At 37.4% G+C, this 27,772-nt stretch overlaps 1 protein-coding gene across 5 annotated transcripts in view; it reads right to left on the reverse strand.

Moving 5' to 3' along the window:
• PPP3CA (protein phosphatase 3 catalytic subunit alpha) overlaps window positions 1-27,772 on the reverse strand; it is a 209,966-nt gene that overhangs the window by 25,695 nt on the left and 156,499 nt on the right. For all 5 annotated transcript variants that reach the window (XM_081332230.1, XM_081332231.1, XM_081332232.1 and 2 more), the window contains 5 exons: window positions 26,256-26,395; window positions 17,734-17,811; window positions 13,425-13,519; window positions 9,981-10,106; window positions 6,941-7,015 (listed from right to left, as the gene is read on the reverse strand). In XM_081332230.1, the coding sequence (XP_081188356.1) occupies window positions 6,941-7,015; window positions 9,981-10,106; window positions 13,425-13,519; window positions 17,734-17,811; window positions 26,256-26,395 (514 nt within the window). The remainder of the gene's footprint in view (window positions 1-6,940; window positions 7,016-9,980; window positions 10,107-13,424; window positions 13,520-17,733; window positions 17,812-26,255; window positions 26,396-27,772) is intronic.

The following is a 27,772-nucleotide window of genomic DNA, read 5'->3' on the forward strand; positions in this document are numbered from 1 at the left end:
ATATAGGTGATTGCCCTGGCTTGATCTCATTCTCCTTATAAGAACCAACTGCAACTATGGAGACTTCCAAGACCTTTGGGTCCTACTTGAGCAGTCTACATTACTCTGATCCATAGGTATGTAACTCCCCCTCTGGCTGGTTTACTACATATGGACCAAAGTTTCTCATGATATAAATAAACCACTAGAATTTGGACTAATGCAATGTACTATGAACGTGTATTGGTGTAAAATGTTGACTACTACCAGAGAGGGACAGGTTTGGTAGCATTTTACTAACTGTTTCACTAGCCTACAGACAGATGAGTCCAAATCAAAGTGTTGATTTTGAAGCCCTACATGCCCCAACACCAATATATTAATGGGACTAATTTTCTTATTCAGAATCAGTTAGAATGTTTTCTCAGGAGAAACCCAGGAGGTGTTTCTGAATTTTCCATCCCTTGTGAATGAAGTAAGTGAGGCACTGGAAGCATATCTTCACAGGAGCAGCACTATCTTATATAGCCAATTAAACAGGGAATTCCCGTTTTACTTATCTTTCATATGGTGATTAAACCATTTTATTCCATTGGTTCCATAGTGCACATGGTGGACCTAGCCTGTCATTGTAACTGTTTTGGTAACAATCTGTTATTTAGTTTTTTACTGCTATTATAATACAATCATACTGAATCTTTCAAAATAGTGTGGTATATAAATGTAAATACAAATATATCAATACAACTAATACAAATAAATATATTGGCTTGCTGTAATTCTCTCTTTGAAGAATTATAGTTGAATAATTGACTAGAACAATTTAATGGGAGTAGAGCAATGGGAACTGCTTTTCAGGCAGGCCTCAGGAGCATGTTATTCACCAACATCTTCAGCAAACTAGCATTAAAAAACACACACCAAGACTCTGCAACTCTTTCTTACCTTTTTTTTGTACAAATAACAGAAAACTATTTTTTTTCTCAAGAGGATCCAAGGAAAGAAGAATAAGCTTAATTTCATAATAAAAGGTAAAGGTAAAGGTTCCCCCGCACATGCGTGCTAGTCGTTTCCGACTCTAGGGGCCGGTGCTCATCTCCGTTTCAAAGCCGAAGAGCCAGCGCTTGTCCGAGGACGTCTCCGTGGTCATGTGGCCGGCATGACTAGACACCAAAGGCGCACGGAACGCTGTTACCTTCCCACCGTAGTGGTCCCTATTTTTCTACTTGCATTTTTACGTGCTTTCGAACTGCTAGGTTGGCAGAAGCTGGGACGAGTAACAGGCGCTCACTCTGTTACGCGGCACTAAATATATCAATGTGAGGCACTAAATATATCAATGTGAGTTGGTGGCAATTGCAGATGATTGATAAAGTAAGGTCTCCCCAGGTCTATTTTTGCAATCTCTAGAGCAGGGGTCCTCAACCTTGGCAACTTTAAGACTTGTGGACTTCAACTCCCAGAATTCCTCAGCCAGCAAATCAACCCAAAATTTGAAGATTCCTCTCCAACATTATACAGAAATTTCTAGAAGAAAACTGTTGAATACTGTCTAAACCACAGGTCGGCAACCTGCGGCTCCGGAGCCGCATGCGGCTCTTTGAGCCGTCTCTTGCGGCTCCCAGCCGCCCGGTGCGCGCGCACCTCTTCCAACGGGCAGTGGTGCGCGCGCACCTCTCCAAATGGAGAGTGGCACCGCCCGTTTGGAGAGGTGCACGCGCACCTCCCCGAATGGGCGGAGGTGCGCGCGCACCTCCCCAAACCTTTGGAGAGGTGCGCGCGTACCTCCGCGCGAATGGGCAGCGGTGCCGCTCTTTGAGGAAGCTGCTGCGGCCCGTCTACGAAGCTGCCGCTTTCGGCAGCTTCGCAGACGGGGCGCGGCAGCTTCCTCAAAGAGCGGCGCCCCTGCCCATTCCGAGAGGTGCGCGCGCACCTCTCCGAACGACCGGAGGTGCGCGCGTACCTCCGCGCGAATGGGCAGCGGTGCCGCTCTTTCAGGAAGCTGCCGTGGCCCGTCTGTGAAGCTGCCGAAAGCGGCAGCTTAGCAGACGGGCCGCGGCAGCTTCCTCAAAGAGCGGCGCCCCTGCCCATTCCGAGAGGTGCGCGCGCACCTCTCCGAACGACCGGAGGTGCGCGCGTACCTCCGCGCGAATGGGCAGCGGTGCCGCTCTTTGAGGAAGCTGCCGCGGCCCGTCTGTGAAGCTGCCGAAAGCGGCAGCTTAGCAGACGGGCCGCGGCAGCTTCCTCAAAGAGCGGCGCCCCTGCCCATTCCGAGAGGTGCACGCGCACCTCTCCGAACGACCGGAGTTGCGCGCGCACCTCCCCAAACCTTTGGGGAGGTGCGCGCGTACCTCCGCGCGAACGGGCAGCGGTGCCGCTCTTTGAGGAAGCTGCCGCTTTCGGCAGCTTCCTCAAAGAGCGGCGCCGCTGCCCCTTCGCACGGAGGTACGCGCGCACCTCCCCAAAGGTTTGGGGAGGTGCGCGCGCAACTCCGGTCGTTCGGAGAGGTGCGCGCGCACCTCTCGGAATGGGCAGCGGTGCCGCTCTTTCAGGAAGCTGCCGTGGCCCGTCTGTGAAGCTGCCGAAAGCGGCAGCTTAGCAGACGGGCCGCGGCAGCTTCCTCAAAGAGCGGCGCCCCTGCCCATTCCGAGGTGCGCGCGCACCTCTCCGAACGACCGGAGGTGCGCGCGTACCTCCGCGCGAACGGGCAGCGGTGCCGCTCTTTGAGGAAGCTGCCGCTTTCGGCAGCTTCCTCAAAGAGCGGCACCGCTGCCCCTTCGCACGGAGGTACGCGCGCACCTCCCCAAAGGTTTGGGGAGGTGCGCGCGCAACTCCGGTCGTTCGGAGAGGTGCGCGCGCACCTCTCGGAATGGGCAGGGGCGCCGCTCTTTGAGGAAGCTGCCACGGCCCGTCTGCAAAGCTGCCGAAAGCGGCAGCTTTGCAGACGGGCCGTCGCCGTCGGGCAACCGGGAACCGGTTCCATCTCATTTTTTAAAAAATGGCAGCCGCGTGCGTCCGCGCATGCGCAAAAAACCTTTTTGCGCATGCGCGTGCATGGACACACGCACGCGGCTCCCTCTTTTTTTAATTTGTGATGGAACCGGTTCCCAGTGGCTCTTTTTCTTTTTTAGGTTGCCGACCCCTGGTCTAAACTCTGTAATTCTATCTTCATTTATTTTGAAGCAAGAATACTGTAATTGTATATGTGGCCTTAAAACATGGTTTCCATGTTATATATATATTCTATTAGCAGCCAAGGGACAGCACCTGTCAGAGAAAAGCAATACTTTTTAGGGAATGGCTACCTGACATTCTGAACAGACATTTACGGTCCTGGGTTCTTTTGCTCCTTTAACTTTACAGGCCATTTTATTGTAGCAATAAGTTTTAAGCGTGAAAAGAACTGACTGTATTAGAACCAGGGGCACATCACAAAATTGATTTGCTATTTTGGATGATGTAGTCTCTGAAATTGTTGGACATTTTTTCTCCCTTGGAATAAATGTATTATGGTACTATGGCTAATAGTCAAGATATTATAATTACATAAAAATATTGTATAATAGTTTTAATAATCACACAATGGCCGTATTCATGAGTTAACCTGAATCTCATATATGATAATACTGCTATATAGGTCCAGGAATAAACTTTTTCTGTAAATTAGGCTAAGTAAATCATCTATGCAGTCTTTGCCATGCATTCTCTTGTGCATGTATTGAGATTCATTGGACTAACCTTGTAGTAGATCCATGAGAAAATCTCTGGCACTGAGTTTCTGTTTAGTGAGGTGATAGCTCCTCTTTGCAACTTTAACCCATTGGTTCTGGTCCTGCCCTGTGCAGCAGCAGAAACTCCCTCTACTCCCACTTTGTGTTACAATGTCCAGATAACTGAAGATTAGGATCATATCTACAGCTGTCTTTCTAGTGTCTAAACAGAAACATTCTTTAATTGGTGCTCAGATGTTTTAATTTCCAGAGTCACTGTTGTATTGGTAGCCCTCTTACAAACTTGCTCCACTCTGAACTCTCCCCTCTGAACTGTTGGTGGATATGGGGCCTGCATCTCACTACTGGATTATATATAATTTGTAGTCAGCAGGGATGCCAAGACCTCTGTTACATGTTTTACTGTGAGATCAGGTATTCCTTATCATATGGTTGTGTTTTTTTTTCTTATCCTCAATCATCAACCTGTTATGTTTTTGAACATATCTGTCCTCTCTAAAATATTTGTTACCTTTCTAGTTTTGGGTGATCTACAAACTTTGAAAATGTACCTCTTCTCATCCAAGTTATTGGATGGCTCAAAACAGAGCTCTGCAGCACTCCATTTGATACCACCTCCAAGTTGAAGTGGAGTCATTCATGAACACTCTTTGGCTGCAATCAATTATCCAATAGTGAAACTATCTAACAGCAGTATTATCTAGCACATATTTTTAAAAGAATATCATGAAACCCTCTGCTGAAATTTTTAATGCGATCCAGGTACACCACAATCCTGATGTAATAAGCTAGTAACCCTATCAAAGAAGGAGACAGGGTTAGTCTGACATCAATTTGGCTTCCATGCTGGCTCCTGTTAATTTTAGCCTGACTACCAAACAGCTTATTTGTGAATGCCTAAATAATTTGTCTAAGACTTTGTCCAGTATGGACAACAAGCCTGCAGTCCTGCAGTTTCCTAGATCTACCTTTCCCCTTTTAAATGTGGGGATAAAATTTGTTCTTCACATTTCTGGGTTCTCACCAGTCCTCCAGGAGAATACCATTTCTGGAAACCTCTGCTAGTCCTTTCAGCGGTCTTATATGTAAGGAGTCTTTAATTCATTGAAATAAACTGCATTCCCTCTTCCCCTCTCCTCTGCTAGCCTAAGTGGCAGTAACTTCTTTTCCCTCATCACATAACTATAGTTGATTTTCTCTTCCTAGGGAAGACATTGAAAATAGGAGTGAGAAACTAAGCTTTCCCATCACTGCACATTATTGCATCACCTCTTTCCTCTCACTATGGATCAACAGTCCTTTTGGCTTTCCTTTTATTTCTAATATATCCAAATAACCCTTTTTTCGTTGTTTTGGGGATTTGCTGAAAGCTGACCTGTAGCTTTTCTGAGTCAGTTTTAGGAGACTAATTTCTATTCTTCTTTATGTTCCATCTTATTATTTCCTATATGTCACTTTTTCTCTTCAACATTTTAGAGAGTTCTTCATGTACCGTATCTATGCTAGTCTTTTTAATTTATCCTATTTCTTGTGGAGATTGTTTGTAATTACATCTTCAGCATCTTTTCTGGATATGACAAATCTTCCTTCTCAATTCATGAAACATCACACTCTAATTTCAGTGTGCAGGTCTGTCTTTATCTGGTACTCCTTCTCTGGATATTACATATTCAAGGATAACATGACAATTTTTTTTGAGGTACCAGTCACATTCAGTTCTTCTACCAATCCCTCATTGTTGACAAGGATAAAGTCCATGGATTAAGTTCTTCCACTTTCTGACAACTGATGTCAGCAAGACAGGGCAAGAATTTATAGGCCTTCTGACCCCTGGTAGAATTAGGTTTTCAGACGATAACAGGATATCTGAAATCTCCCATTATCAATATTGCATTAGTCTTTTTGAAAGACTAGTCATCTCATGCAGAAATACCTGATCTGCTTTTTCTGCGTTCTCAGGTTATCTATAATAAACTCCCATAACAGTATCTTTTTATTTCTTTCTCCTTTTATTCTTACCCCAATACTCCCAAAATAATTTCCATTCTCTGATTCCAGAACTGGTATGCAAATATTTTCCTTTATACATAGTGCTTCTGACTTGGTGCAGTACATGATACAATATAAAATGTGAACTATATTTATTGTTTAATCTATTATGTAAACCACCCAACTGAGATTAATGAAACATGGTAAAAAAAAAAGCCATAGCTAATGAAATGTGTGAATCAGGTAACCAGGTATTTGTAGATGATGCTATTGTCTTCCCATAAGGACATAAATGGAGTTTTCCAATTTCAAAGGTTCAAAGAGAACAATATTCCTAGCGCAACCTCTCCAATCTAATACTCTCCAGAAATAATTATTTCTTTTGTAGTTCTAATATAAAAGCTCCAGAAAATATATAGTTTTTATTCCATTTAATTTATCTCAGAGTGTTAGAAGTTCTTCAGATGATGGCCATCTTATATTGAATATTTTGAGAAGCTATACTAATCTACATGAAATAAATTCTCTCCCCTGTATTTGTTAGTTTAAAAGTTGTATTTTGCATAAATGCCAAAATTCACGTCATATTGTATCAAAAATTTAGTATCTCCAATGGAATACCAGTTTACAGAATTCCCAGCTAGCATGGACATGAGTCGTATTAGCTGGGAACTGGGAATTTTAAGCATCATAGCCAAATAGCACTGGCTAGAGCAAAGTTAGAAAAGGCTGGCCTAGCATCATTAGTCTGGCCATCTAGAAAACCTAAGAATTCTGAATATCAGACTTTATTTATTTATTATATTTGTATACCGCCCTTCTCCCGAAGGACTCAGGGCGGTGAACTTAACTTCTTGAATGATTCTCCTTATATTCTATCCATGTTCCAAAATTTCTATACTAAGTTTATAATTTCTACACAGTACGATCTTCCTTACTTAGAAATCTTGCAATTCACAGCATAGTCACAGAACATGTATTTTAGTATTAAATGCCATTTTGATTTGAAAAGAAGCAAACGGAACATTTCAAGTTCATTCTTTCTCTACAAACCATGCATAAAAGCAAACACATTATCCGGCAAGGGTATTATTTGGGGAAGCATGGATGAAATGAAATCTAGACTCTTTCTTCTAAAAGTCACCCTATGATTTTTCTTAAGATTAATAAACATTTTCAAGCACAGATGTTAATCAAGGCAAAACACCTGAATAGAAGACACAAGACACAATGCTTCTTACCATCAAAACCATCTTCCTCTGTTCCAAGTTCATCATCTGAGCAAATGTTCAGCACGTTGACCAGCATCTCTGTTACTGTTAAGAAAACCAAGTGGAAGGTGTGAGACAATGAGACAAACCCGATGGATTCAAAATAAGATTCTCAGTGTAGCATGGTTGTTTATAATCACAGCATATATAACAACCACACAGAATTTTAAGCAAAAATTTTAAAGCAAAATTTGTGTGAACATTCAGAGAATAAGGTCCAAATCCTTAGGCAATTAAGGGGGGGATTACTGTACAGTTCAATGCTCAACAGAAGGGTCACTGCAAAAATACAACTCCTGTTTTAATAAATACACGTTCATTCCTTCTTTTTGATGTCTGGCTTATAGAGAGGGAAGTTTACCTCTCCTTTTGTTTCTCTGCCAAAACCTGGATAAGTCAGATTAATTTGAAACAATGTCTGCCAGTTGTATTGTTTTCCTCTCCTTTTTCTCTCTCTTATGCACTAGGCACAAAGCTGAAGTAACAGCACTGCAAGTTACACAAAATAAAATATTTTAATTAAGTATTCATAAATATTTAAACAGGGAAAGAAGATATTTCTGTCTACATGAACATGCTACGAAATTAGCAGATCCGAACTCTAGTTGGCCATAAATGCAAACTAACTGAATCCTTTTAAGTGTGGTGTATCGATAATCTTTCACTCTCCTGGAAATATGCTATAATTATCAAATTATTCCTTATTGGAACAATTAAAAGATAAGCAAAAACAATTTCTTAAACACATAAAAGAGACAATACTTATTTTTACATAGCAACAAACTCAGTTTGCTACTAAATATACTTTTGGCACGGAATTCAACCAGTTACAGTGCTTTGCACGGTGACTTGGTAGGATGCAACCATATTATTATAATCAGATACTGGTCACCTTTTCATAACATATTTTTAGTTAAGATTTAAAATAAAGCTATACTAAGCTGCACAACTCTCTTTTTCTTTACATAAGCCCACTTGAGAAAGGAAAAGCATCTCTTGATTTGCTTCCCAGTGTTTGACTTTCCTGTGCTGTTGTTGACTTGCATGGATAGGTCTGTTCATTGCCTTTAATCTTTTCAGTCTCTTGCCCTCTTGAATTGAAATTCCCTTATATTTTACTACAAAGTCCAATTTGCAAAACTTCCATTTATCTATTCTTGTGCCCACATACCCCTGCCATATAATTGTTTCTCTATAGAAATCCAAGCTTCTGTTGGAAAATTATCTAGGTAGAGATATAGACTAATACCTTTACCACCCACCTCATAACAAGCATAAGAAAGCAACTTCATCTCACCTTTATCATTTGGCAACATCAAAAAAAAATTCTATGAAAAATTAAAACAGCAGTGAACAAAGGCTCATCTATAGTGTAAGTGCCTGGCTAATTTCACCAACCTACTTCCTCTGTTTCCAAAATATGCCTTTTAATTCACACCATTACTGTTTAACTAAGGAGCTCCTTAGAAAATTCTTTGCACCTACTCTTAACATAGCTTCTTTTGTGAAGAAATTTCAGAAGGCCTTTTTTTAGTTTAAACTAAGGAGCTTACAAACCTTTCTTCACAAAAGAAGCTTTGTGAAGTGTAGGTACAATAAATTGGAGGATAAACATTCTCAAAGTTGGAGTTGGATGTCAGCTGGAGAAATCCAGCTGAATTGGCAGAGATTCATCTGACAGAGTTTTACTGGACAATAAGCATTAATAATTCCTCCTACTGCTGCTACTTCTAGTACTGTGGAGGTATCTGAGAAAAATTTAAGCTTGTTGGTCTTAAGGATGTAGACAGAGTTTGCTCAAATAGAACTCATATGTATATACAAATGAAGAATTAAAATCAATATATGTGATAACTATGTAGTTATAGCAGCAGGGCTTTTTTGTCATAGAATGCTCAGAACGGAGTTCTGGCACCTTTTTTGGATGGAACCTTGTAGGGTAGGGCAAGGCAGGTTGTATAACATGTGTGAGTTCCGGCACCTTTTTCTTTTACAAAAAAAGCACTGTATAGCAGTAACAGCATAGTTACAGGTTAAACTCTACCACTGATATTTTCAAATATAGAAATAATGGCTTTGGACACAACCAGTGTTTTTTAGAGTCAAATTCCAATCAAAATCATCCAAGACACCATTAAAATAAAAAAGCAGAATTATAATAATCATTTGCACGTCACACACACATATACCAATAAGGCACAGCAGAAATTTAAACAATGTCGTAAAATATCTAGCTGTGTCAAAATATTAAACATTGTCAAAAGTACGTTAACATCATGGCAAAAACTAAAAATGTTAAGTAATTTCATACAGTAGATACTGCTATGAAACAAATTGTTATATCACTATCAAAAATATCCTGATATGTATTACTGACATTTCTCATGACCTGTATCATTCAGCATATTTCATCTTAAAAACATCTGTAACAGAAATTCCCCCTTTTGTTAGATTCCCAAGGTTTTGGTATTCCATAGTGCATGCTTGCACCACAGCATTCTCTCCCCAGCTTATAGGCATTCAAACAGTACCTTTCCCTAACGTGCAGGCATTTACATGGCACCCCCAATAAAGACGTGTTCAGCCCACAAACACTCACTTGCACATTTCCCATGTCACTCTGTAGTATTCATCTGTCCTCTGGCCTGATTGTGAACCACATGGGTCCTGCCAACTTCCATCAGGATTCCCTATTGACTTTACTTGTGGGAATTGATCAGGAATTTGCCAGTTACAGATGTTCTTGCTTGAAGACCCATGAGTTTTGCTTAACAATGGCAATGGAGACCCCTATTGATAAGCAGTGTGGTCATGTTGCACTTATGACTGCACAGTTTAGCAAGGGAAATTCCAGTCCTAATTACATTGCTCAACACGATAGCCCAATTACTGTTGCTGGCTGTATGATGCATGTTTCATTGCCCTCATCTAGTTTCCTCTTATTCCTGACACACTTCCAACATCTCTGAATATTCTGGATGTCAAATCATTGATAAAACAATTTACATACCTTTTTCTCCCACAAACGGCAAAGACCAAGTGAAAACGTCCATAAAATTTGGAAGCCAGTATGGATGAGGAGAACAATTAAACTGTCTGATATTCATAACGTTGTTTTCATATTTCAATACTGCAGCTGCAAAAGACAAAAAAGAAAGCAATCATTTTAGCCATTTAATACTGTATTTTTTCTGGAATGTAATCCATTTACAGAGACGTTCAGATACACTAGTGCTTTGTTCATGCATATATCCTGTCTTATAGAAAATTCCACATAAGGAGTGTGATTTCTATTTAATGTTACTTCTTTTGATACACTCAAAAAGAACCTCTCATGTAACAGTTTTGTGATACCATTTGTATGATATGCTGCACCATTACTTAAGATTTGGAATTTCTTGTAAACAGTTTTATGTGGATTTATTTTAATGTCATTATTCTTAATTATATATGTATAACAGAAAACAATAAGTGTAATAGAACTATGCTTATTGTTTTTCTTTCATTCATAGATAGATATAGAGATAAATATAGAGATAGAAATAATACTTATTTACTACATATTTTGTTTGTATGTGACTTAAGCCTGTAATACATTTTATTTTATTTTATTTTATTTGAATTCTCAGATATATTAGCTATGTCTTAATTGAATTTTAAGGCAACCAAACACCATAGCACCTTTTCTAAAAATATATATATGAAAAAAAGCAAAATATAAAAGTAAAAAAGCCCAACTGAAAACCCAAACAACAAAACCAAAAAAGCAATTAAAGTTAAAAATGATGAAGTATTTTTAAACAAATTATTATACTTTCAAAGTTCCTGATAATGGTCTTAAGTCTCCTCATTATGCTATTAGTCTCTTAGAAGAAATATTTTTTCAGCTCTTTTCTTAACAGTAGTCCAAATTATGCTTAAATTAGTTTTATTTTAAGTTAGGTGCAAAAACTTGACAGGCTGTAGTGTATCATATTGTTTTAACTCCCCATTAATTATCTCGAAGTGAAATATTCTGCACTCCATATTTTCTGGAAAAGATGCTTATCGAATACACTTCATCTTTCAATTTTACCCATAAGCAATTTGGCAGAGGAGAGCTAGCTTGCTTTTTTTCTTAAATAAAAAAGAGGGACGGAGGGAGGGAGGGAGGGAGGGAGGGAGGGAGGGAGGGAGGGAGGAAGGAAGGAAGGAAGGAAGGAAGGAAGGAGTTTTTATACACATGTTCCTAATAAGCTGGTACATGATGGATAATATGTGCAGCCCATAGTTGATTATTTTGATGTTCTCTGAGCAACAAAAATTTCATTACCAAACTGGACATCATTATCAGTTCTTTGACACCAGCGTAAAGCTCCCACACATAAAAACCATCCCCTTCCCCCCCCCACCCCCGTTGCCACCACTGCAGCTACTGCCAGTCTGTGGAGCCAGAAAAATTGCGTTTTCTTGTCTCATATATATTGGGCTACTTTGGGAAAACATAAACAACACAGAAGAAGGGTTGAAAAATGAATTTTGAAAACTACATGGACAAATATTTGTAATCAGCATACACTGACTCAAGTACTAGAAAGACATTCTAAAATCTCAATAAAAGATCAGTTAAAAAGATCAGTTAATGACGAAGGTCCTACAATTTTAGAAAATAAGCGATTAAATGAATAATTCATTCAGAGAATCAAACACTACTAACATACAATACATTAAAAATTTATATTGCTGATACTGCAGTCCAATACTAGTGACTTTAAAACAATTTAAACCGTTTTTCAAAAAACCTTTCTTTCTTTTAAAAGCCAGGGGCAAAAAGGTATTGCATTCATTATAATAAAAAAAAGCAGAAAAGACACACATTTAATAACCAATTACTGTGAAAATAACCAGTTACAGAGTTGCTAAGTGAAAGCAACTATAGATGAGGAAAATAATTGAATTCAATATGTTCGTACAGTATTCTTTTCCATTAAATCTATAATGTTTAAGTACTGCTAATTTTCAAATATTATGCAAAAGATTATTAGGCTGTCTAGTTAAGCTTTAGAGAAAAACGTATCACTCCTTTCCAAATTTAATTCTAATCCAAACTACTGAGATGGATAATTGTATGATCTAATTATTTCCAGTATTCTAGAGCAAAAGTTAACATTACAATCATAGCAGAAATTTTGCTCAGACCCTAGTATTGTTGACTTGCCCTTTTTAATACTAATGATATAGTGATATTTCAATTCCTTCTTTCTTTCAAATTTTCAAATAGAAAGAGAAACTCAGGGGTAATAAATTTATATGAGATGAATGCACATCAGCTGAAATATTAGCATATTTTTGTTCTCTTGAGGAGGTCATGTGCTGACTGATTCCTGAGGCTCAGTCTAGCTTTGTTTTGGGGATGAGTTTGAGCCTGTTAATCCTGATGAGGTAGACAGGTTCCAGTTGGTGTTGCAGAATGCAGAAACTGATGGATTCCATGTCCCCTGCTTTGGGGCTTTCCTCAAGGCTCAACAATCTGACTACTCCTGTTTAATTATGAATCTGCTGACTGAGGTCATTCAATGGCATGGATAATACCCAGCTTTAAATCTCCCTTTCCCCCAGCATGAACAAGTGATGGTGTGGAAGACATATTTCTGAGTGCAAAGGGGATTCTGAATGGGGAAGAATAGGTTTCAGCCCAATCCTAGCAAGACTAAGCAGCTCTTGTAGGGTCTTCTAGATCTAGTGGTCTTCCATCTTTGGTTCTGGGTTGAACCATGGTTCTCAGACATGGTGGTGCAGTGGTTAGAATGCAGTACTGCAGGTTACTTCTGCTGACCGCCGGCTTCCTGCAGTTCAGCAGTTCGATTCTCACTAACTCAAGGTTGACTCAGCTTTCCAACCTTCTAAGGTCGGTAAAATGGGGACCCAGATTGTTGGGGGCAATATGCTGACTCTGTTAATCCCTTAGAGAGGGCTGTAAAGCGCTGTGAAGCAGTATATAAGTCTAAGTGCTATTGCTATTGTACAACTCAAACCAAACCAATGTACAATCTGAAATTGCTGACTGTTATATACTGGTAGTCAATGCTCTAGGTTCCAGTTACTAATATACCCAGATAAAGAATTGGTCAGATGAAATATATTGAAGTTCAACTTGCAATGTAAAGAAGGTTTGGATCATTCTGTTACGGTGTAGGCTAATAGGTGGTTCAATCATACCTGGAGTAATTCCACTTCCCTTTTTCTTCCTTTAGCAAATTAATTCATGTCCTATTAGTAAAATACACACTATATCCATACCTAAGTAATGGAAATATCAGATGCAATTAAGCCAAAACAAGCCTAATTTTTCACCATTAATTAATACTTTCTCATTATAAATCATGTCAAAATTATTACTATCAACAAAGAGGGAAAAATAAAAATAAAGGCATAATAAATAATAAAATGCATGCTGTGAGAGAAATGTTTTTACCTTTGTTATTGTATACATCTAGATAGTTTGGTGCTGAAAAAATTGTAATTAGTGATGGGAAGCCTGTTGTCTGGCTTTTCCTGTACATACGATACCTACAACAAATTGCATAAAACACTTCATTAGCAATGCTAACTGCTTATTTATTAATGTTATTAAGGCTACCTGTAATGGTGGATGCCTGTTTCATGGATTTGGGTTAAATGTGTTTCATATCTCATGTGCATACTTCATATGCTGTTTGGATAGAAATCAGTCAATACCACCATTTATAATTTCAGTAAATCTGGGAAGGTCATATAGTTAGGGGTCAAACAGAGATACATACATATGGATAAACTAAAATTACATTGGTCATTGGTTTCTTCAGTCGTGCATTTCTTCCATAGTAACGGCATTTCAATAAAATTCTGAAAACGTGATGAAGAACACAAGACTAAAGCTTCTTTCCCCTCTAACACTGGTATGATTTTACCCTGGCTATTAAAAAATAAATAGTAATCCAGTCAAACTAAATGCTAAATTATTTATTTAGTTTGGCTCTCAAAACTAAAGCCAGACCAAAGCCAAAGCCAATGAAACTTTATAGATAAAACTGTTTATTGATTTTTTTTAAAAAAAACCTATCCAAAAACCAAATAAAAGCAAGTAAATTATCTGCAGTACAGAAGAACGAAGGCATGATTAGATACCGTTTACCTCACTACATCTACCTGGGCATCATAAACTACTTTCAGGTCCCTTTCTCAAATCTTGCAAAATAATTTGTGTTACTGCAGGAGATGAGTGGAGAGTTCACAGTTTTCTCCTTGCTCCACTAAAATAATAATGTAGTAAGAACTTATGGAGTTTGCTTTTCAGGGGACAGGGACACCCAGCGATTGCATTTCAGTCTTGAAGTCTCAGACTGGATACCTCTGCTTTTAATAGGAAGGCATCCTTCAAAATTGTCCACCCCTCCCAATAAAAAGGAGCAAAGATCATCTAAATATACAAAGGTATACACAACAATCTTTCCATTCCTTCCTTTTTTTCTGAAGCACCAAGTTTCTTTGACTGCAGGAGAAAACTCCTGGATAGAGTAGGATGTGATACAGGCATCTACTGTAAGAGGGCAGATTGCCAGAAATTAAGTGGAAAGCTCTTGGCAAGCAATCAGGTTTAGGCAAAGGCAGTCCTGGAGCTTTTTAAACTGGATTATGAAAATTAATTTTAGATTCTCTCCCTTCTCTGACCATAAGGGAAATATGTAATGTTAAAAGTGAGTTACAGTATTTCATGGGCTATGTATCTCAGTATAATTAGATTCGTGCCTATAGTTAATCTCTACTGTTAGATACACTTATTACTGTCAACAGAAATATTAGTTCACATTGTTGATTATACAGATTTGTTTTATATTTGACCTGACATTTTAAAAAAGAAAACAAGCCTGTTTACAATTATATGTGTGTGAGAGAGTGTTTGTGTGTGGTATATATCTATTTGTTTCTATATGGGCACATGTATACATATTTAAAAGACTGGGACATGTATACATATCTAATGAGTAGGAGGTACTGGAGACAAGTACTGGAGATCAGGCAGAGTTACAGAAAACAAGGTCTCAGCATAATTCAAAATGAACTACTTCTTCCAATTTTGTACACAGCAAAAACCCAGTGAAGTGGGATGGGCTGTGAGAGAGTAACTAGATCAGTTATTATCTTGCTTTCATGCCCAAGGCAGAACTCGGTTTCCTGGTGTTACTATACATGCCTATAAATGTTCTTATGTACAATACTTGCAACAATTGTTAGGATGCAAGTAGGCAAGGACAGATGCATCTCATAATGTAGGGGCTCCCAACCAGGGATGCGAGATGATATTCCAGGGGGTGAGAAAACTTGGGTTTTCAAAATTATAGTGTATATGCATAATTCATTGCTGTTATTTCAAACTTTTGTAAGGGGTGCGGGAATATATCAGAAGTGTTCTAGGGGTGCGGGATATAGAAAAGGTTGGGAACCGCTGTCATAATCCCACAGCAAGTGTGATCATTTTGATATACTCTTTTGTTTGTTTGCTGAAGATGTTCATGAATGGTACCTCTGGGTTGGGGGCAGCATGATTCCAAAAATTATATACAGGGAAACAACTGGAGGAAGCTATGTTTCCATCCTTGCTTGCAAGCCAGTCAAAGTTCAAAGTAGGTGTCTGCAATTTGGCATATTCAGACACAATACTTTCTGCAACATCTCTAAATGACATTATCCACTGACCTCCATTTTTTTTAAAGAAAACTAAAAATGGTAGACTTCCATATTTTACAAGCATCCTGTAGTATCACAAAAAAAAAAACTTGAAGACTTTTATCCTTTCTAACATCTTCTGAGTAGATTTCTTTTAGTTTTCATGGTATCGGATTAATCATGTGTTGTCAGAAAGGTTGCTGATTGTGGTATAAAAATAGTATTTCATTTTTACTGAATTCAGACTATTCTCAATAGAATTCTCTTTAAAAAAAGCTTTATTTTGCTGTTCAGATGCACCACCTCTCCAAAATAAAGCAATGACCCTGTCACAGCAGTTACGGGTATGCCCTTTTTACTTGATATGATAGTGCAGTTTTTCAGCTTGCAAATCAGAGAACCTTTCTATGGAAGAAATTTATGCTAATAGCCCCAAGAATCATCCAACAAAAGTAGCAAATAAAAGCATAATAAATAAGTACGTAGTCCAATCCTAGGTTCATCTCAAACTGCTATTTTAAACTAATATAAATCTTTCCTGCATGAAGTTCTCCCTTTCTGGTCAGTGAGGGACCTCTTGTAAGGTTTTCCAAAAAGGGGATGGTTCCCTTCCTGAATTATTGAAACAAGGCATGTTTCCCAGAAGCTAAGATAGGGCTGTCTTGAATATTGCTCGTTATCTGCCTATGTACATACAAACTTGCAGAAGACTGGAGAAAGCCTTTGAAACAGCTGCACTAAGTCTTCTAGAGGACATGACTACTTCTTTGGAAACACAAGCACTTCATTCATGCAAATATACTTTGTGAAGCACTTCTTTATGAAGCTGCACTCATGCAGGCATTTCATCTTTGTCAGTAGCATTCTGAGAGACGGGTAAAGCTGGGAGTGAGTCAACTGAATATTTATCTCATAGAAAGAAATTAAGTCCAGCTGTTGAGAGAGAAGGGAAAATACTTGACAGAGCCTCTGACATAAACACATTATAACTCATACTGGGTAAGTCCTATTACAGTTTTCAAGATTCTGTATATATTCTCAATTGGCATTAAGCTACCTTACTGAAATCTGTATCATTCTTGCTTTCTTGGTTTTGCCAGCTATGTGGGAGTTGACAGGTAGGTACAATAGGAAAACAGAATACCCACTTTCTCTGTGTCTATACTAAATTAATAGAGCTATGTAGCTCAAAACATCCATCTGGCATTTTATTTTCTCAAACTCATTTATTTTGAAAGGTGTTTTAAACTATATATATATATTGTTAAATAAACACATAGTCTTGGCAGTTTAGGCCATCTTGGAGGAAAAGCTAGGATAGTCATTAATTAAATTAAGTCACATGCTGTAAGTTTTTAGTTCATCAAAGGAAAAGAAAGGGTTAAATATGAAAGGTCTTATGCAATTTATGTATGGCTCTACTTTTTCTAAATCACTGAACTTTTATATTTTTTTATATCTGATTTTCTGGGGGGGAAAAATTCCCCCACCCTCTGTAATTTAGCTATTAGTTTGTCAAAGTGTACTTCCTTTCAGAGATTGAAAAATATATTTTTCTTTCAAACTTTATCTGTAGGTCTAGAAAATTGACAGGCTGAAAAAAGCTATTATATTTTCTGCTGCTGCTTATCTACTGAACAAGGGAAAACCTCTAACATTACATCATTACGGGATTGTTATGAGAATTTGAGTATAAGGCTACTGAAAACAGTTTGAACATCAGAATTTTATTTTGGAATACTTGAAGATAAGGAAGGGCATCAGACTCCCATTTACAGTACATTTTGCTCAAAAGTAAATATCCATACTGAGAATGTAATTTTAAGACTGATGGAAATTACAGAACTTTGAAAAAGGCTAGATGGTGCTTTTCTTCCCTGTTCATTAAAAAAAAACAACAACAACTATGTTGGCATGTTGTTTAGATCTCGAAGAAACATTTCCAAAGGCAGCAGCCTACCCTGGCATATCTATCTTTATCCATCTGCTTGGAAGACAAAATCAAGCCCTCTGGTATTGAGAAGAATATATATAAAGCACATAATTTTAAAAAAGAGAGACAGAGAGATACTACTCACCCAGCATCTTGGGCTTCATGAGCTCGGAGTATAGATAATAAGTTATTGTGCTGTAGGAAGTCACATACAGCAGGGTAACTGTTCGAGATTTAAAAAAATAAAGATATTAGTTTATACCTTTGAAATTTAAATGTTAGATTAAAATACATGAAAAAATAAATAGGTCACTTTCTTCAAGAATATATAGATGCATTCAAAAGTATTTATGCCCCTCCTCTTTTTCCCCAAAGAATCAGTTTGCCATGAAACAAAACTGAAAGTGACACAAATAAATGCCACCCACCACTCTTTATTCCATAGTCCATAAAGCAGACACTTTGCTTTTGATGTTTTACTCTTGTGAAATTCTATAATACAACTTTTTAATTTACCATTTATGTATAACTTTCACTCATTCATTCTATTTCTCCTACCAAACACAACTACTTTAATTTTAAAATCCACATTTGTCATCAGATCATGGCATCTATCTAACATTCACTGCAAATTATTTGGGCTCTCCGCCAAGAGTGCAGCGGCATCTACCTCAAAATGATTGTACATTCATGTTTCCAGCCAACAAAGTTCTAACATTGCAACAAATATTCTTTAAATATTTATGCATAGATACATTATACATTATTCTAAAAAGTGGACGCCACATATATTATCTTACTTCCTTTTCACTGTTACTTCATAAAGTAATCAATTTATTCTCACAAATGTTTTAGTTCCATTATATGCCTCTTCCAGCAGCTAACTTCAACTCCACATTCAGATGAAACATTCCATAATCAAGGTTGTTTGTTTTATGATATGCTTGCTCTAAATTAAACAATATAAATACACTTTCTTTCTCATGTTCCTAATTTTCTTTGCGACTTGCCAAAGATGCAAATCTTGTCTGCACAGCCTTTCCCTTACAGTCACCCTGCAATTTCAAGTTTTTGTTCATTCTTACCCTTTGTCTTTGCTCTTCAACCCTAATTCTGCTAAACACCTAACCAGATATGATTAATAAGCTTATCTCCCTGGGGTAGTTACGGAACTCATTTTTGTTAACTTACCCTTTGTACAGAGGATCAATAATGTCATTTTTCCAATCACCAGATACAACTGAAAACACTGTTCCTATTACACTGTAAACACCTCATGCCTTTGAAACATTTCCATAGCATTCATGATTTGCTTTTCATGGGGGAAGGAGAAAGAAGACACATTTACTTATTTATTGAATTTATGGGCTACACAGTCTGTCATGACAAGGGATTACAGTGCACTACCAAACTGAAAAAAGTCTGGGAGAAACTATTCAGAAAATCAAAACATCATCCAATTTAGCTCAAGGCCTTAAGAGCTCATTTAAATGGGGACAGGGTAGGGATAATATGAATCTGAGAATGATATTCCAGTAAAATGTACCTTGCAGCATCTTCTCACTTCAGAGTCATTCTAAACAATGTAAGCACTTTTTAATTCCATTCATTTTGCTCCCTCTTCACCTACTTCCAAAAACCTTTTTATTCCCATCAAAATTGCTTTCTCTGCTTCTTCTTAATGTCAACAAACTTAGTACTTTATTATTTTTTTTGCAACTAACCATTTCTCTTGAAATCCATTAGACATTATCTTTTTATTATTCTGATTTTTTTTGCAGCAAATATTCTCTCATAACCATTTTTCTGCATTCATTGCCACTTTAATTTCATCAGTCCATCAAGCATCCTTTTATATAGTTCCAATTACTATTATTCCTCGTTGTACACTGTTGGTACTATAGAAAATTAATAATTTTTCTTATTCATCTTGTTTCTTTGATCTATTCATATCATTCTGAAAAATAATTTCCCACCCCACCACCACCCACCACCCCCCACCCCCCACCAGCTGCCTGCAATTAGTGCAGGTTCGCATCCCACCAGGCTCAAGGTTGACTCAGCCTTCCATCCTTCCGAGGTAGGTAAAATGAGGACCCAGATTGTTGGGGGCAATTAAGCTGACTTTGTAATAATGCCGCTTGGGGTGTGTGTGTGTGAAAGCCCTAATAAGCAGGCATATACATAGAATGAAGGCTACTGCTAAGCTTGTAAGCCGCCCTGAGTCTTCGGAGAAGGGCGGGATATAAATGGAATAAAAATAAAAATAAAATAAAATATACACTTTGTATTAATTCAGAATGTTGCACAAATTCTTCCCAAACTCGTTCCTGGTTCTTCCAATATTTCCACTCCCTGGAATATAATATGTGATTGTCACCAACCTATAGAATTTTAATTTTATTTAATTTTCAGATGACACTATATAATGGTCCTTTCATTCAGAATTAAACTTATAACTTACTTCCCTGCATATATCCATCAACTCTACTCCATTAAGTTCAGGCTACTTTCAGTCATCTCTGTTACTTTTTCTTTTTTACATTTACAAACTTTGTTTCTTCATTTCATTTGTTAATTCATGTTCTTTATCATTCACTGGAATTATGTTCCAATTGTAATCTTTCACATGCCATGATAATCACTAGATGGATCCATTGATAAGAGTCTCTGCCAATCATTATAGCTTTAGTTAGTCAAGGTTTTAACATAAAAGTTTTAGTAAGCTAGACTATCAACCTTAGTAACAATTGTGCCATATGCAGTGTCACTGTTAAAATAAGGACAGTTCTGGTTAGTTTAACTATGTTTTGGCCAGTGTACCAAACTGAATAAAAGCCAATTTTATCTCAAGAATGTTCTAGATAAGAACTCTTATCTAGAATGATTTTATGAGAAAACATCACTGCCTGCATATGGGTGACATAAATTCTCTCTCTCTCTCTCTCTCTCTCTCTCTCTCTCTCTCTCTCTCTCTCTCTCTCTCCTCTCTCTCACACACACACACACACACACACACACACACACTTACACTTCACCAACAAGTGCAGATATAAACATCTAATTACATGTAAGGCTGAAAGGTCAAATAACAGAAGAAAAAAAGTTTCATTGTCTGCCCTGAGTCCTGATTATATTATGCTTACCATAGGAAAGTTTCATTCCTATGATGAGACCCAGTTCAAATCCTGTGTACAATTGTGAAGTAGTTTAGATTGAAATTGTCCTCCTGTTGTGACATTAGTTATATTAATTAGGAGGGAGGGCTTATTGGGAACATAACTTTGTAATAATGCCGCTTGGGGTGTGTGTGAAAGCCCTAATAAGCAGGCATATACATAGAATGAAGGCTACTGCTAAGCTTGTAAGCCGCCCTGAGTCTTCGGAGAAGGGCGGGATATAAATGGAATTTAAAAAAAAAAACATTCGTATACATTTTTGGGTTGAATTTTAATAGGGCTTTCATGAGGTTAATTTAAGAACTTCAGTTCTTTTTTTTACCATCCCACAAGAAAGAAAGAAAGAAAGAAAGAAAGAAAGAAAGAAAGAAAGAAAGAAAGAAAGAAAGAAAGAAAGAAAGGAAGGAAGGAAGGAAGGAAGGAAGGAAGGAAGGAAGGAAAGAAAGAAAGAAAGAAAGAAAGAAAGAAAGAAAGAAAGAAAGAAAGAAAGGAAGGAAATCTCAACATGATCACTTTTTACTTTCCCCTAAATGTAAAAAAAAGATGGCTAAGAATGGACAGATAAGGATTTAAGGCTAAGAATGTTACCAATAAAGGATCTGCAATCTATCCACAGCATGTAATACTCTGTTATTCTATTTCACTACAGTAGGATAAATGCTTTTCATGAATCTACCCTTAACACAAGCATTATGCTGAAGTAACTATGGTAACTGTCTCCAGTTATATAACCAAGAAAGCTACAGGTAACATGAAACAGAGAGGAAGAATTTCTTTCTTTCTACTAAAAATGCTTGATATTCACTATTGTAGTTCTGGGTGCTTATAAGGATAACATAAAAACAATACTAAATGTGTAACACATACAAATGAAAACAGTAATCTGAAAATGCTAGAGGCATTTCTGATTGTAACAAGAAAATGACCAATAAAGGCCCCAGCTGAGAAAAAGCAGAATTTGCTCATGATGTTAATCATATCCATGAAGGAATTGCAGAAGTTGCCTAGTTAAAAGACCAGAGAGAGCATAGTACTCTACAAGAATAACAGAACTGGAAGGGACCTTTTAGATCATATAATCCAATCTCCTGCTCAAGCAAGAAAACCCTATATCATTTGAGACAAATGGCTGTCCAATCTCTTCAAATGCCTTACTTTTGGATATACCTCTACAGATAATGGAAAAAGACTTCATTAATGTACTTTCACTATAAAGAGACCGTCCTTTGAAGTACAGTTAACATTTTCAGATATTCAACATTATAAATCTTCAGATATAAGGAGAAATGTTCTTTCCAGAGTCAAGCCTTTTGTATGTTTCCTACTTATTATATTTAAGACAAGGCTCTGATATAATTAAAGTACTGTGACATATCAGGTAATGCTTCCCAGAATTAAGTCTGGTCATCTGAACTGGTCACAAAGGGCTCTCCAAAAGATATGCTCTTTTCTGAACTTCTGGAAGAACAAATGGCAGACTGAAGATGCTCCACAAAAAGTGAAGCTGATTGACAGCAGCAAACAGCCAGTGATTAAACTTGCCTTTGAAACCATTCTGGACAAGGAGAGGCTTTGAGATCCCTCAAAGTGCTCCTGATGGCTGCTCCCCATGAGGAGACTGCAAGACAGTGATCTCTGGTGGGTTAGGAGCTCTGAGAAATGATGGAATAAACATCTTGCTCAAATTGCAGTCAGTGCCTTTGAAAGAATACTAAGTTCACATACTTCCTTTTCTAATCACTTTTGAAAATTGCTTGTTAAGTGTTTTTCACCTGTTATACAAATTTGTATCAATAAATTTGACAACACAGACAAGTTTCTCTCAATCCTTAGAAAAGGAAAGTGTTAACTACAAGTTTAAGAAGTAAAAGATATTATTTTAATATAAACAGCAAAAGGATGATTTAAAATTTTGATGATAGAAAGTTACAAATGGATTACGGATCCAGATAAATTTGAAAAAAGATTGTGGAATTAATAATAAAGAATGCTTTTGTTTTAAAAAAATTTTAAAAAAATAATGTGAGATTTTAAAAATTGGACACTAGGGTAACTAAAATTTACAATTAAGAAGAAGAACACAAAGTAGACTTACAATTACAGAATAGAGCAAAATATTCTTATCATTGAACATACTGAAACATTTTTTGAAAAATGATCTCAGAAGTTAATTTTAATAGTATCAATAACATCATCTGCCTGTATAGTGAGATTGTGTCTAAAAGATGCCAATAGAGAAGAATATATTTTACCTGACAAGATCAAATTAAATATGGATAAACATGCATAAATGACTTTATGTAGAAGAGAAATTCAACCCAAGGCTCCAGACCACTGCCAAATTAAACCTCAGCATATTACCTGATTGTTGCTAAGGTATAAGTTGTAATACCACTGCTTAAAATAATACAAAATACAAAAATCTCAAAAAACCCCTTTCATTTAGCAATAACATTTAGGCTTATATACCACCCCATAGTGCTTTACAGCACCCTCTGGACCATTTACAATTTCAAAGCATTACTTGCATATTGCCCCCAACAATCTGAGTCCATCAGAAGGATGGAAGGCTGAGTCAACCTTGATCCCCGTCAGGACTGAACTTCAGGCTGTGGGCAAAGTTTGCCTGCAATACTTTAACCACTGCACCACTAGGGCTCTTATTACTAAATCCTCTAATATTTCATGCAAATATATACATGTATACTGTATATGAAAGAACAGATGCTGCTTTTGTTTGAACATATAATATTCTCTCCTAGACCAAACTCAGGAAAATAAAAATAGCAGCCTTAATGTGATTAGTAACTTGTTTTAATCCTGAACCAATCTTACAATTTTTAATATAATTAGAAAGTTAAATAAGAACATGAATATTTATTTGAATGTGTATGGTTTTATTTTTTATTTTTTTTAAGAAAAACAAAAGCACTGTTGGAGATGAATGGAGTGCAAGATAGGTTAATGAACTGGAACTGTGTTTGCTATCGGCACACTGATGATTGACAGGAGCTAGGCTTGAACTGCAGTAACTCCCGTCAAAAAAAGTTCCAAGGCAGCATACGACTGGCCCAGCTTGTTATGGAATTACAGAGTCTGAAAGAGGCATTTAGACATTGGGTCTAGCCTCTGCTCAGAATAGGAATTCAAATTAAAGCATCCCAAACATTTGTCTATCTTCATCCTGCTTGAACAAAACCAACGAGAGGATTATCATTACTTCTCTGGGAAGCTGGTTCCAGTGTAAAAACTGCTTCTACTGACAGGTTGCTTTGAATGTTCAGAAGAGTTGAGAAGCAAGCAATCCTCTCTTTGTTCTTTAGAGGAGCTCAGCATGTACCTGCAGTTTTGAAGCTTTTTCTATCGATCTCAGTTAAAATCAGATGTCAATTAGAACAAACTTGAGAGAATTCAAACTGGCTTCTCAAGAAAGTTATTTCAGGTAACGAAATGTGTGCCTAATGATGTTCCATGTTTCGAGGGAAGATTTATAACAACTGAAACAAGGGAATATGTGCACATATATATTGGCTGAAAGCTAACTTTCAGCCCCAAACCCTCATACATATTATTCTTTCAGATAAATCCTATTTTTCTTGGAAACTCCAGATAAAAAATAAGTAGTGTAAATTGGGGTTCTCCAGTGAGATACCTTGAAATAAATAATTATTGCCATAAATTATAGACAGAATACACAAAGATGTCATTTAGAGCTTAATTGCGATGCAGCAGATTTAATTTTAAGCCAGCATTATATCTGACCCAATTTACAAATAAAAAACTTCAGAGGAATTCCACACATCCTCTACAAAAGACTTCAGCCTTTCTTGCTTTCAGCCAGCAAAGCAATATCATCAGCATGTTCATTTTTTCAGCAATTTGATTTCCAATTTCTATTTCTCTCTTGGATCATTTCTTTTTATAATATAGTATATAGGCATGTTGTATACTTTAATGCATATGTATGTAAAGAGTAACATTTGGCACACTCCAATCCCAATTTTCAACCATGTAGTTGCTCCAAATGTTATTTTATTACTTTCTGATCATCAGACAAATTCTTTATATTTCATTTGGTACATAGTTTTAAAGAGCTACCCATGTTTTTGTTATGTTCTACATAGTTGAAATTGATTTGTATAATCAATAAAGCAGAATCAGATATTATACTAGAACTTGCCTCTTCCATTAGTCATCAGATGCTAGCAATGTGATCTTTGGTATCCTGCTTGTTTTGAATCCAGCTTATAATTCTGAGAATTGCTGCCTGCAATTAGTGCAGGTTCGAGTCCCACCAGGCTCAAGGTTGACTCAGCCTTCCATCCTTCCGAGGTAGGTAAAATTAGGACCCAGATTGTTGGGGGCAATAAGCTGACTTTGTAAAACTGCCGCTTGCCCCCCCCCGAAAGCCCTAATAAGCAGGCATATACATAGAATGAAAGCTATTGCTAAGCTCATTGATTTGTGCTTAGATTGTAAGCCGCCCTGAGTCTTTGGAGAAGGGCGGAATATAAATGGGATTAAATAAATAAATTCAAACAATTCTTTTTCTCTATACTGTTGAAATATGGATTGGAAATTCTTCAGTATAATCTCACTAGTATGTAGGATATAGTTATTCAGCAATCTGAACATTATTCAGCATCCTTTTATATACCGTATTTTTCGGACCATAAGACGCACTTTTTTTCCCCCAAAGTGGAGGGGGAAAACAAGGGTGCGTCTTATGGTCCGAAGGTGATCCGTATGGCCAGCCCCAACCTCCGCAAGTGAAAGCAAGGGAGATTACAATTGGCTCCTGCAATCTCCCTGCGGCCCGGCTTTCTCTTGCAGAAGGCAGGCTGAAACGGAGCAAGGAATGCGAATCGGCCAATCTCGCGCTCCTGCATTCTCCTCCGCTCGGTTTCAGTTTCTCTTGCTACAAGAGAAAGCAGGCTGAAACGAGCTTTAGTTCTTCTTCACTTTCTGCCATTAGAGTGGTATCATCTGCGTTGTCTTGCTTTAGCAATGGGAATTTTGGCTCAATTGTGATTGTAAGTCAAAGACTACCTGTAATTGGGATCTGCAAGTTCCTACAACCCTGTTAGTTTTCAGCAGTGTTAGAGTAAAACTGAGGAAGCCTAAATTCAAACTAAACCAGAATGAAAGGTATACAATAGAAAAACATTAATCTGTCTCCTTTGTTTGTTCGTTTATTCCTCGTATTGTATTGTATTCATTACCCCTTTTTGATTTGTGCTTTTGCAAGATTCACATTAAATTCTGCTATAGTACAACTTGTTGTTTCACAATTCTTTTTGTTGAACTTTTCAAATGTGAGTCAATATGTTAAGATGAAATAAAATCTCAGAAGATATCCATCTTCTTAACAGGCCCCTCAAAATTAATTTTTAGCCAGCAATTATATTTTTTTATGGAGAAACCGACATATATGTACATGCTCAAGGAACAATGATGGCTTACAGAACAGCAACTGATATATTCTCACCTGTAGAAGTATGAACACCCTCTGACTGTGTTGTGAGTGAAATGTTCCTGAGTCTTCTCATTTCCAAAGTCCTCTAGCGGATCTGACCAGAGGATGTCACACATAGGTCCATATGCAGGTGGTTCCTTGAATCGATCTAACTGAGAGAAAGAGAATATAAAGAGAAAGGCTAAGGGCATGTCTGGATCAGAAGAAACAAAGCAACTTTTGACTGGAATTATATTAGCATTTGTGCTGCCATCTTGAATTTATACAGTACATATCTATCTTAACTACAATTGAATCTTAAAGTCACAAGAAAGTGGTTGTAATAATATTGCTGTACAATGTTGTAGCAATTCATGATGGTACAACTTTTATGACATTATATATGTACAGTACCTCACTAAGTTGTCACAGCTGATGAAGTCGACACAAATCTCTGGGGACTTATATACTACAGTTTTTATATACCTCAGGTATTGACCTCATAACATTACAATATTCTCTACATACAAAATTTTGAAGGAAAGCAACAAATTACAAAAATAAATGTTGAGGATATTCACACTAGACTGAATATTTAAAGATAATACTTCCCTGACAAAATGTCAGTTATATCATAATCTCAAAAAAAAAATTAATTAGAGTACTCCCTGTAACTGTCGACATATCAGCCTGTCAGTAAGTAGATAGCAGCACCTACACACAACACCATAGTCACCTAGCCATACACTGCTTCATCCCATTACTAATAACATATTTGGAAAACCCTTGATGAATAACATGTCACGTACAATGTAAATTGTTCCTTGAATTAAAATCCTTTGAATTTCTATTCCTAGGATACCGTAACGAACAGACCAACATAACCAGAATTTTCCGAAACTAATGGATTCATGCATTTCAACCACTATTTTTGCTTCAGTTTTTATGCTGCTCTATTAAGGGTCTCAGCAGTTTATACCAACCAAGAGAATTAAAAGCAATAATCTTTAAAATAGTGATTATTGTAACCCAATTCACCATCTTTTGCAGCAGATAATTTGTCATCCAACTGCAAATGCTGTCCCAAAGACCCATCTCTTTACAGTTCTTCCACATACAAATTAGGGAGGGACAGAGTGAATATCTGGAGCAAGCTGCTCCATACCAAGGGGCCAACAGTGAGATATCTCTCTGACATTCCCTTGATGGTAGGACTCTCATTAAGCCTTTCCTTCTTACTAGACAATAAAGTTGCAATACAGAGAAGGTAGACTGAGAATACAGGGCTGTGAAACCTCAGATTTTCATCTGGATGATCTTCCCCAACAGCATATAGCTCTTTAACAGCAGGGTGAAATTATGCCGCTTCTCTTCCCATGACTGCCACTGGCCATTCAGATAGAAGTGATTCTCCATCCCTATAGATGGCTGAGAAGGCTTTGTGCTGGATGGGACTGAAGTCTGCTGAGATATCCAACAAGACCAGGAGGACTGATTTCCTATGCTCCTATCAAAGGTCACATGCAAGAGTAAGCAATGTATGTTCCATT

The sequence above is a fragment of the Vipera berus genome (assembly GCF_964194415.1).
Source record: "Vipera berus genome assembly, chromosome: 7".
NCBI lineage: Eukaryota > Metazoa > Chordata > Lepidosauria > Squamata > Viperidae > Vipera > Vipera berus.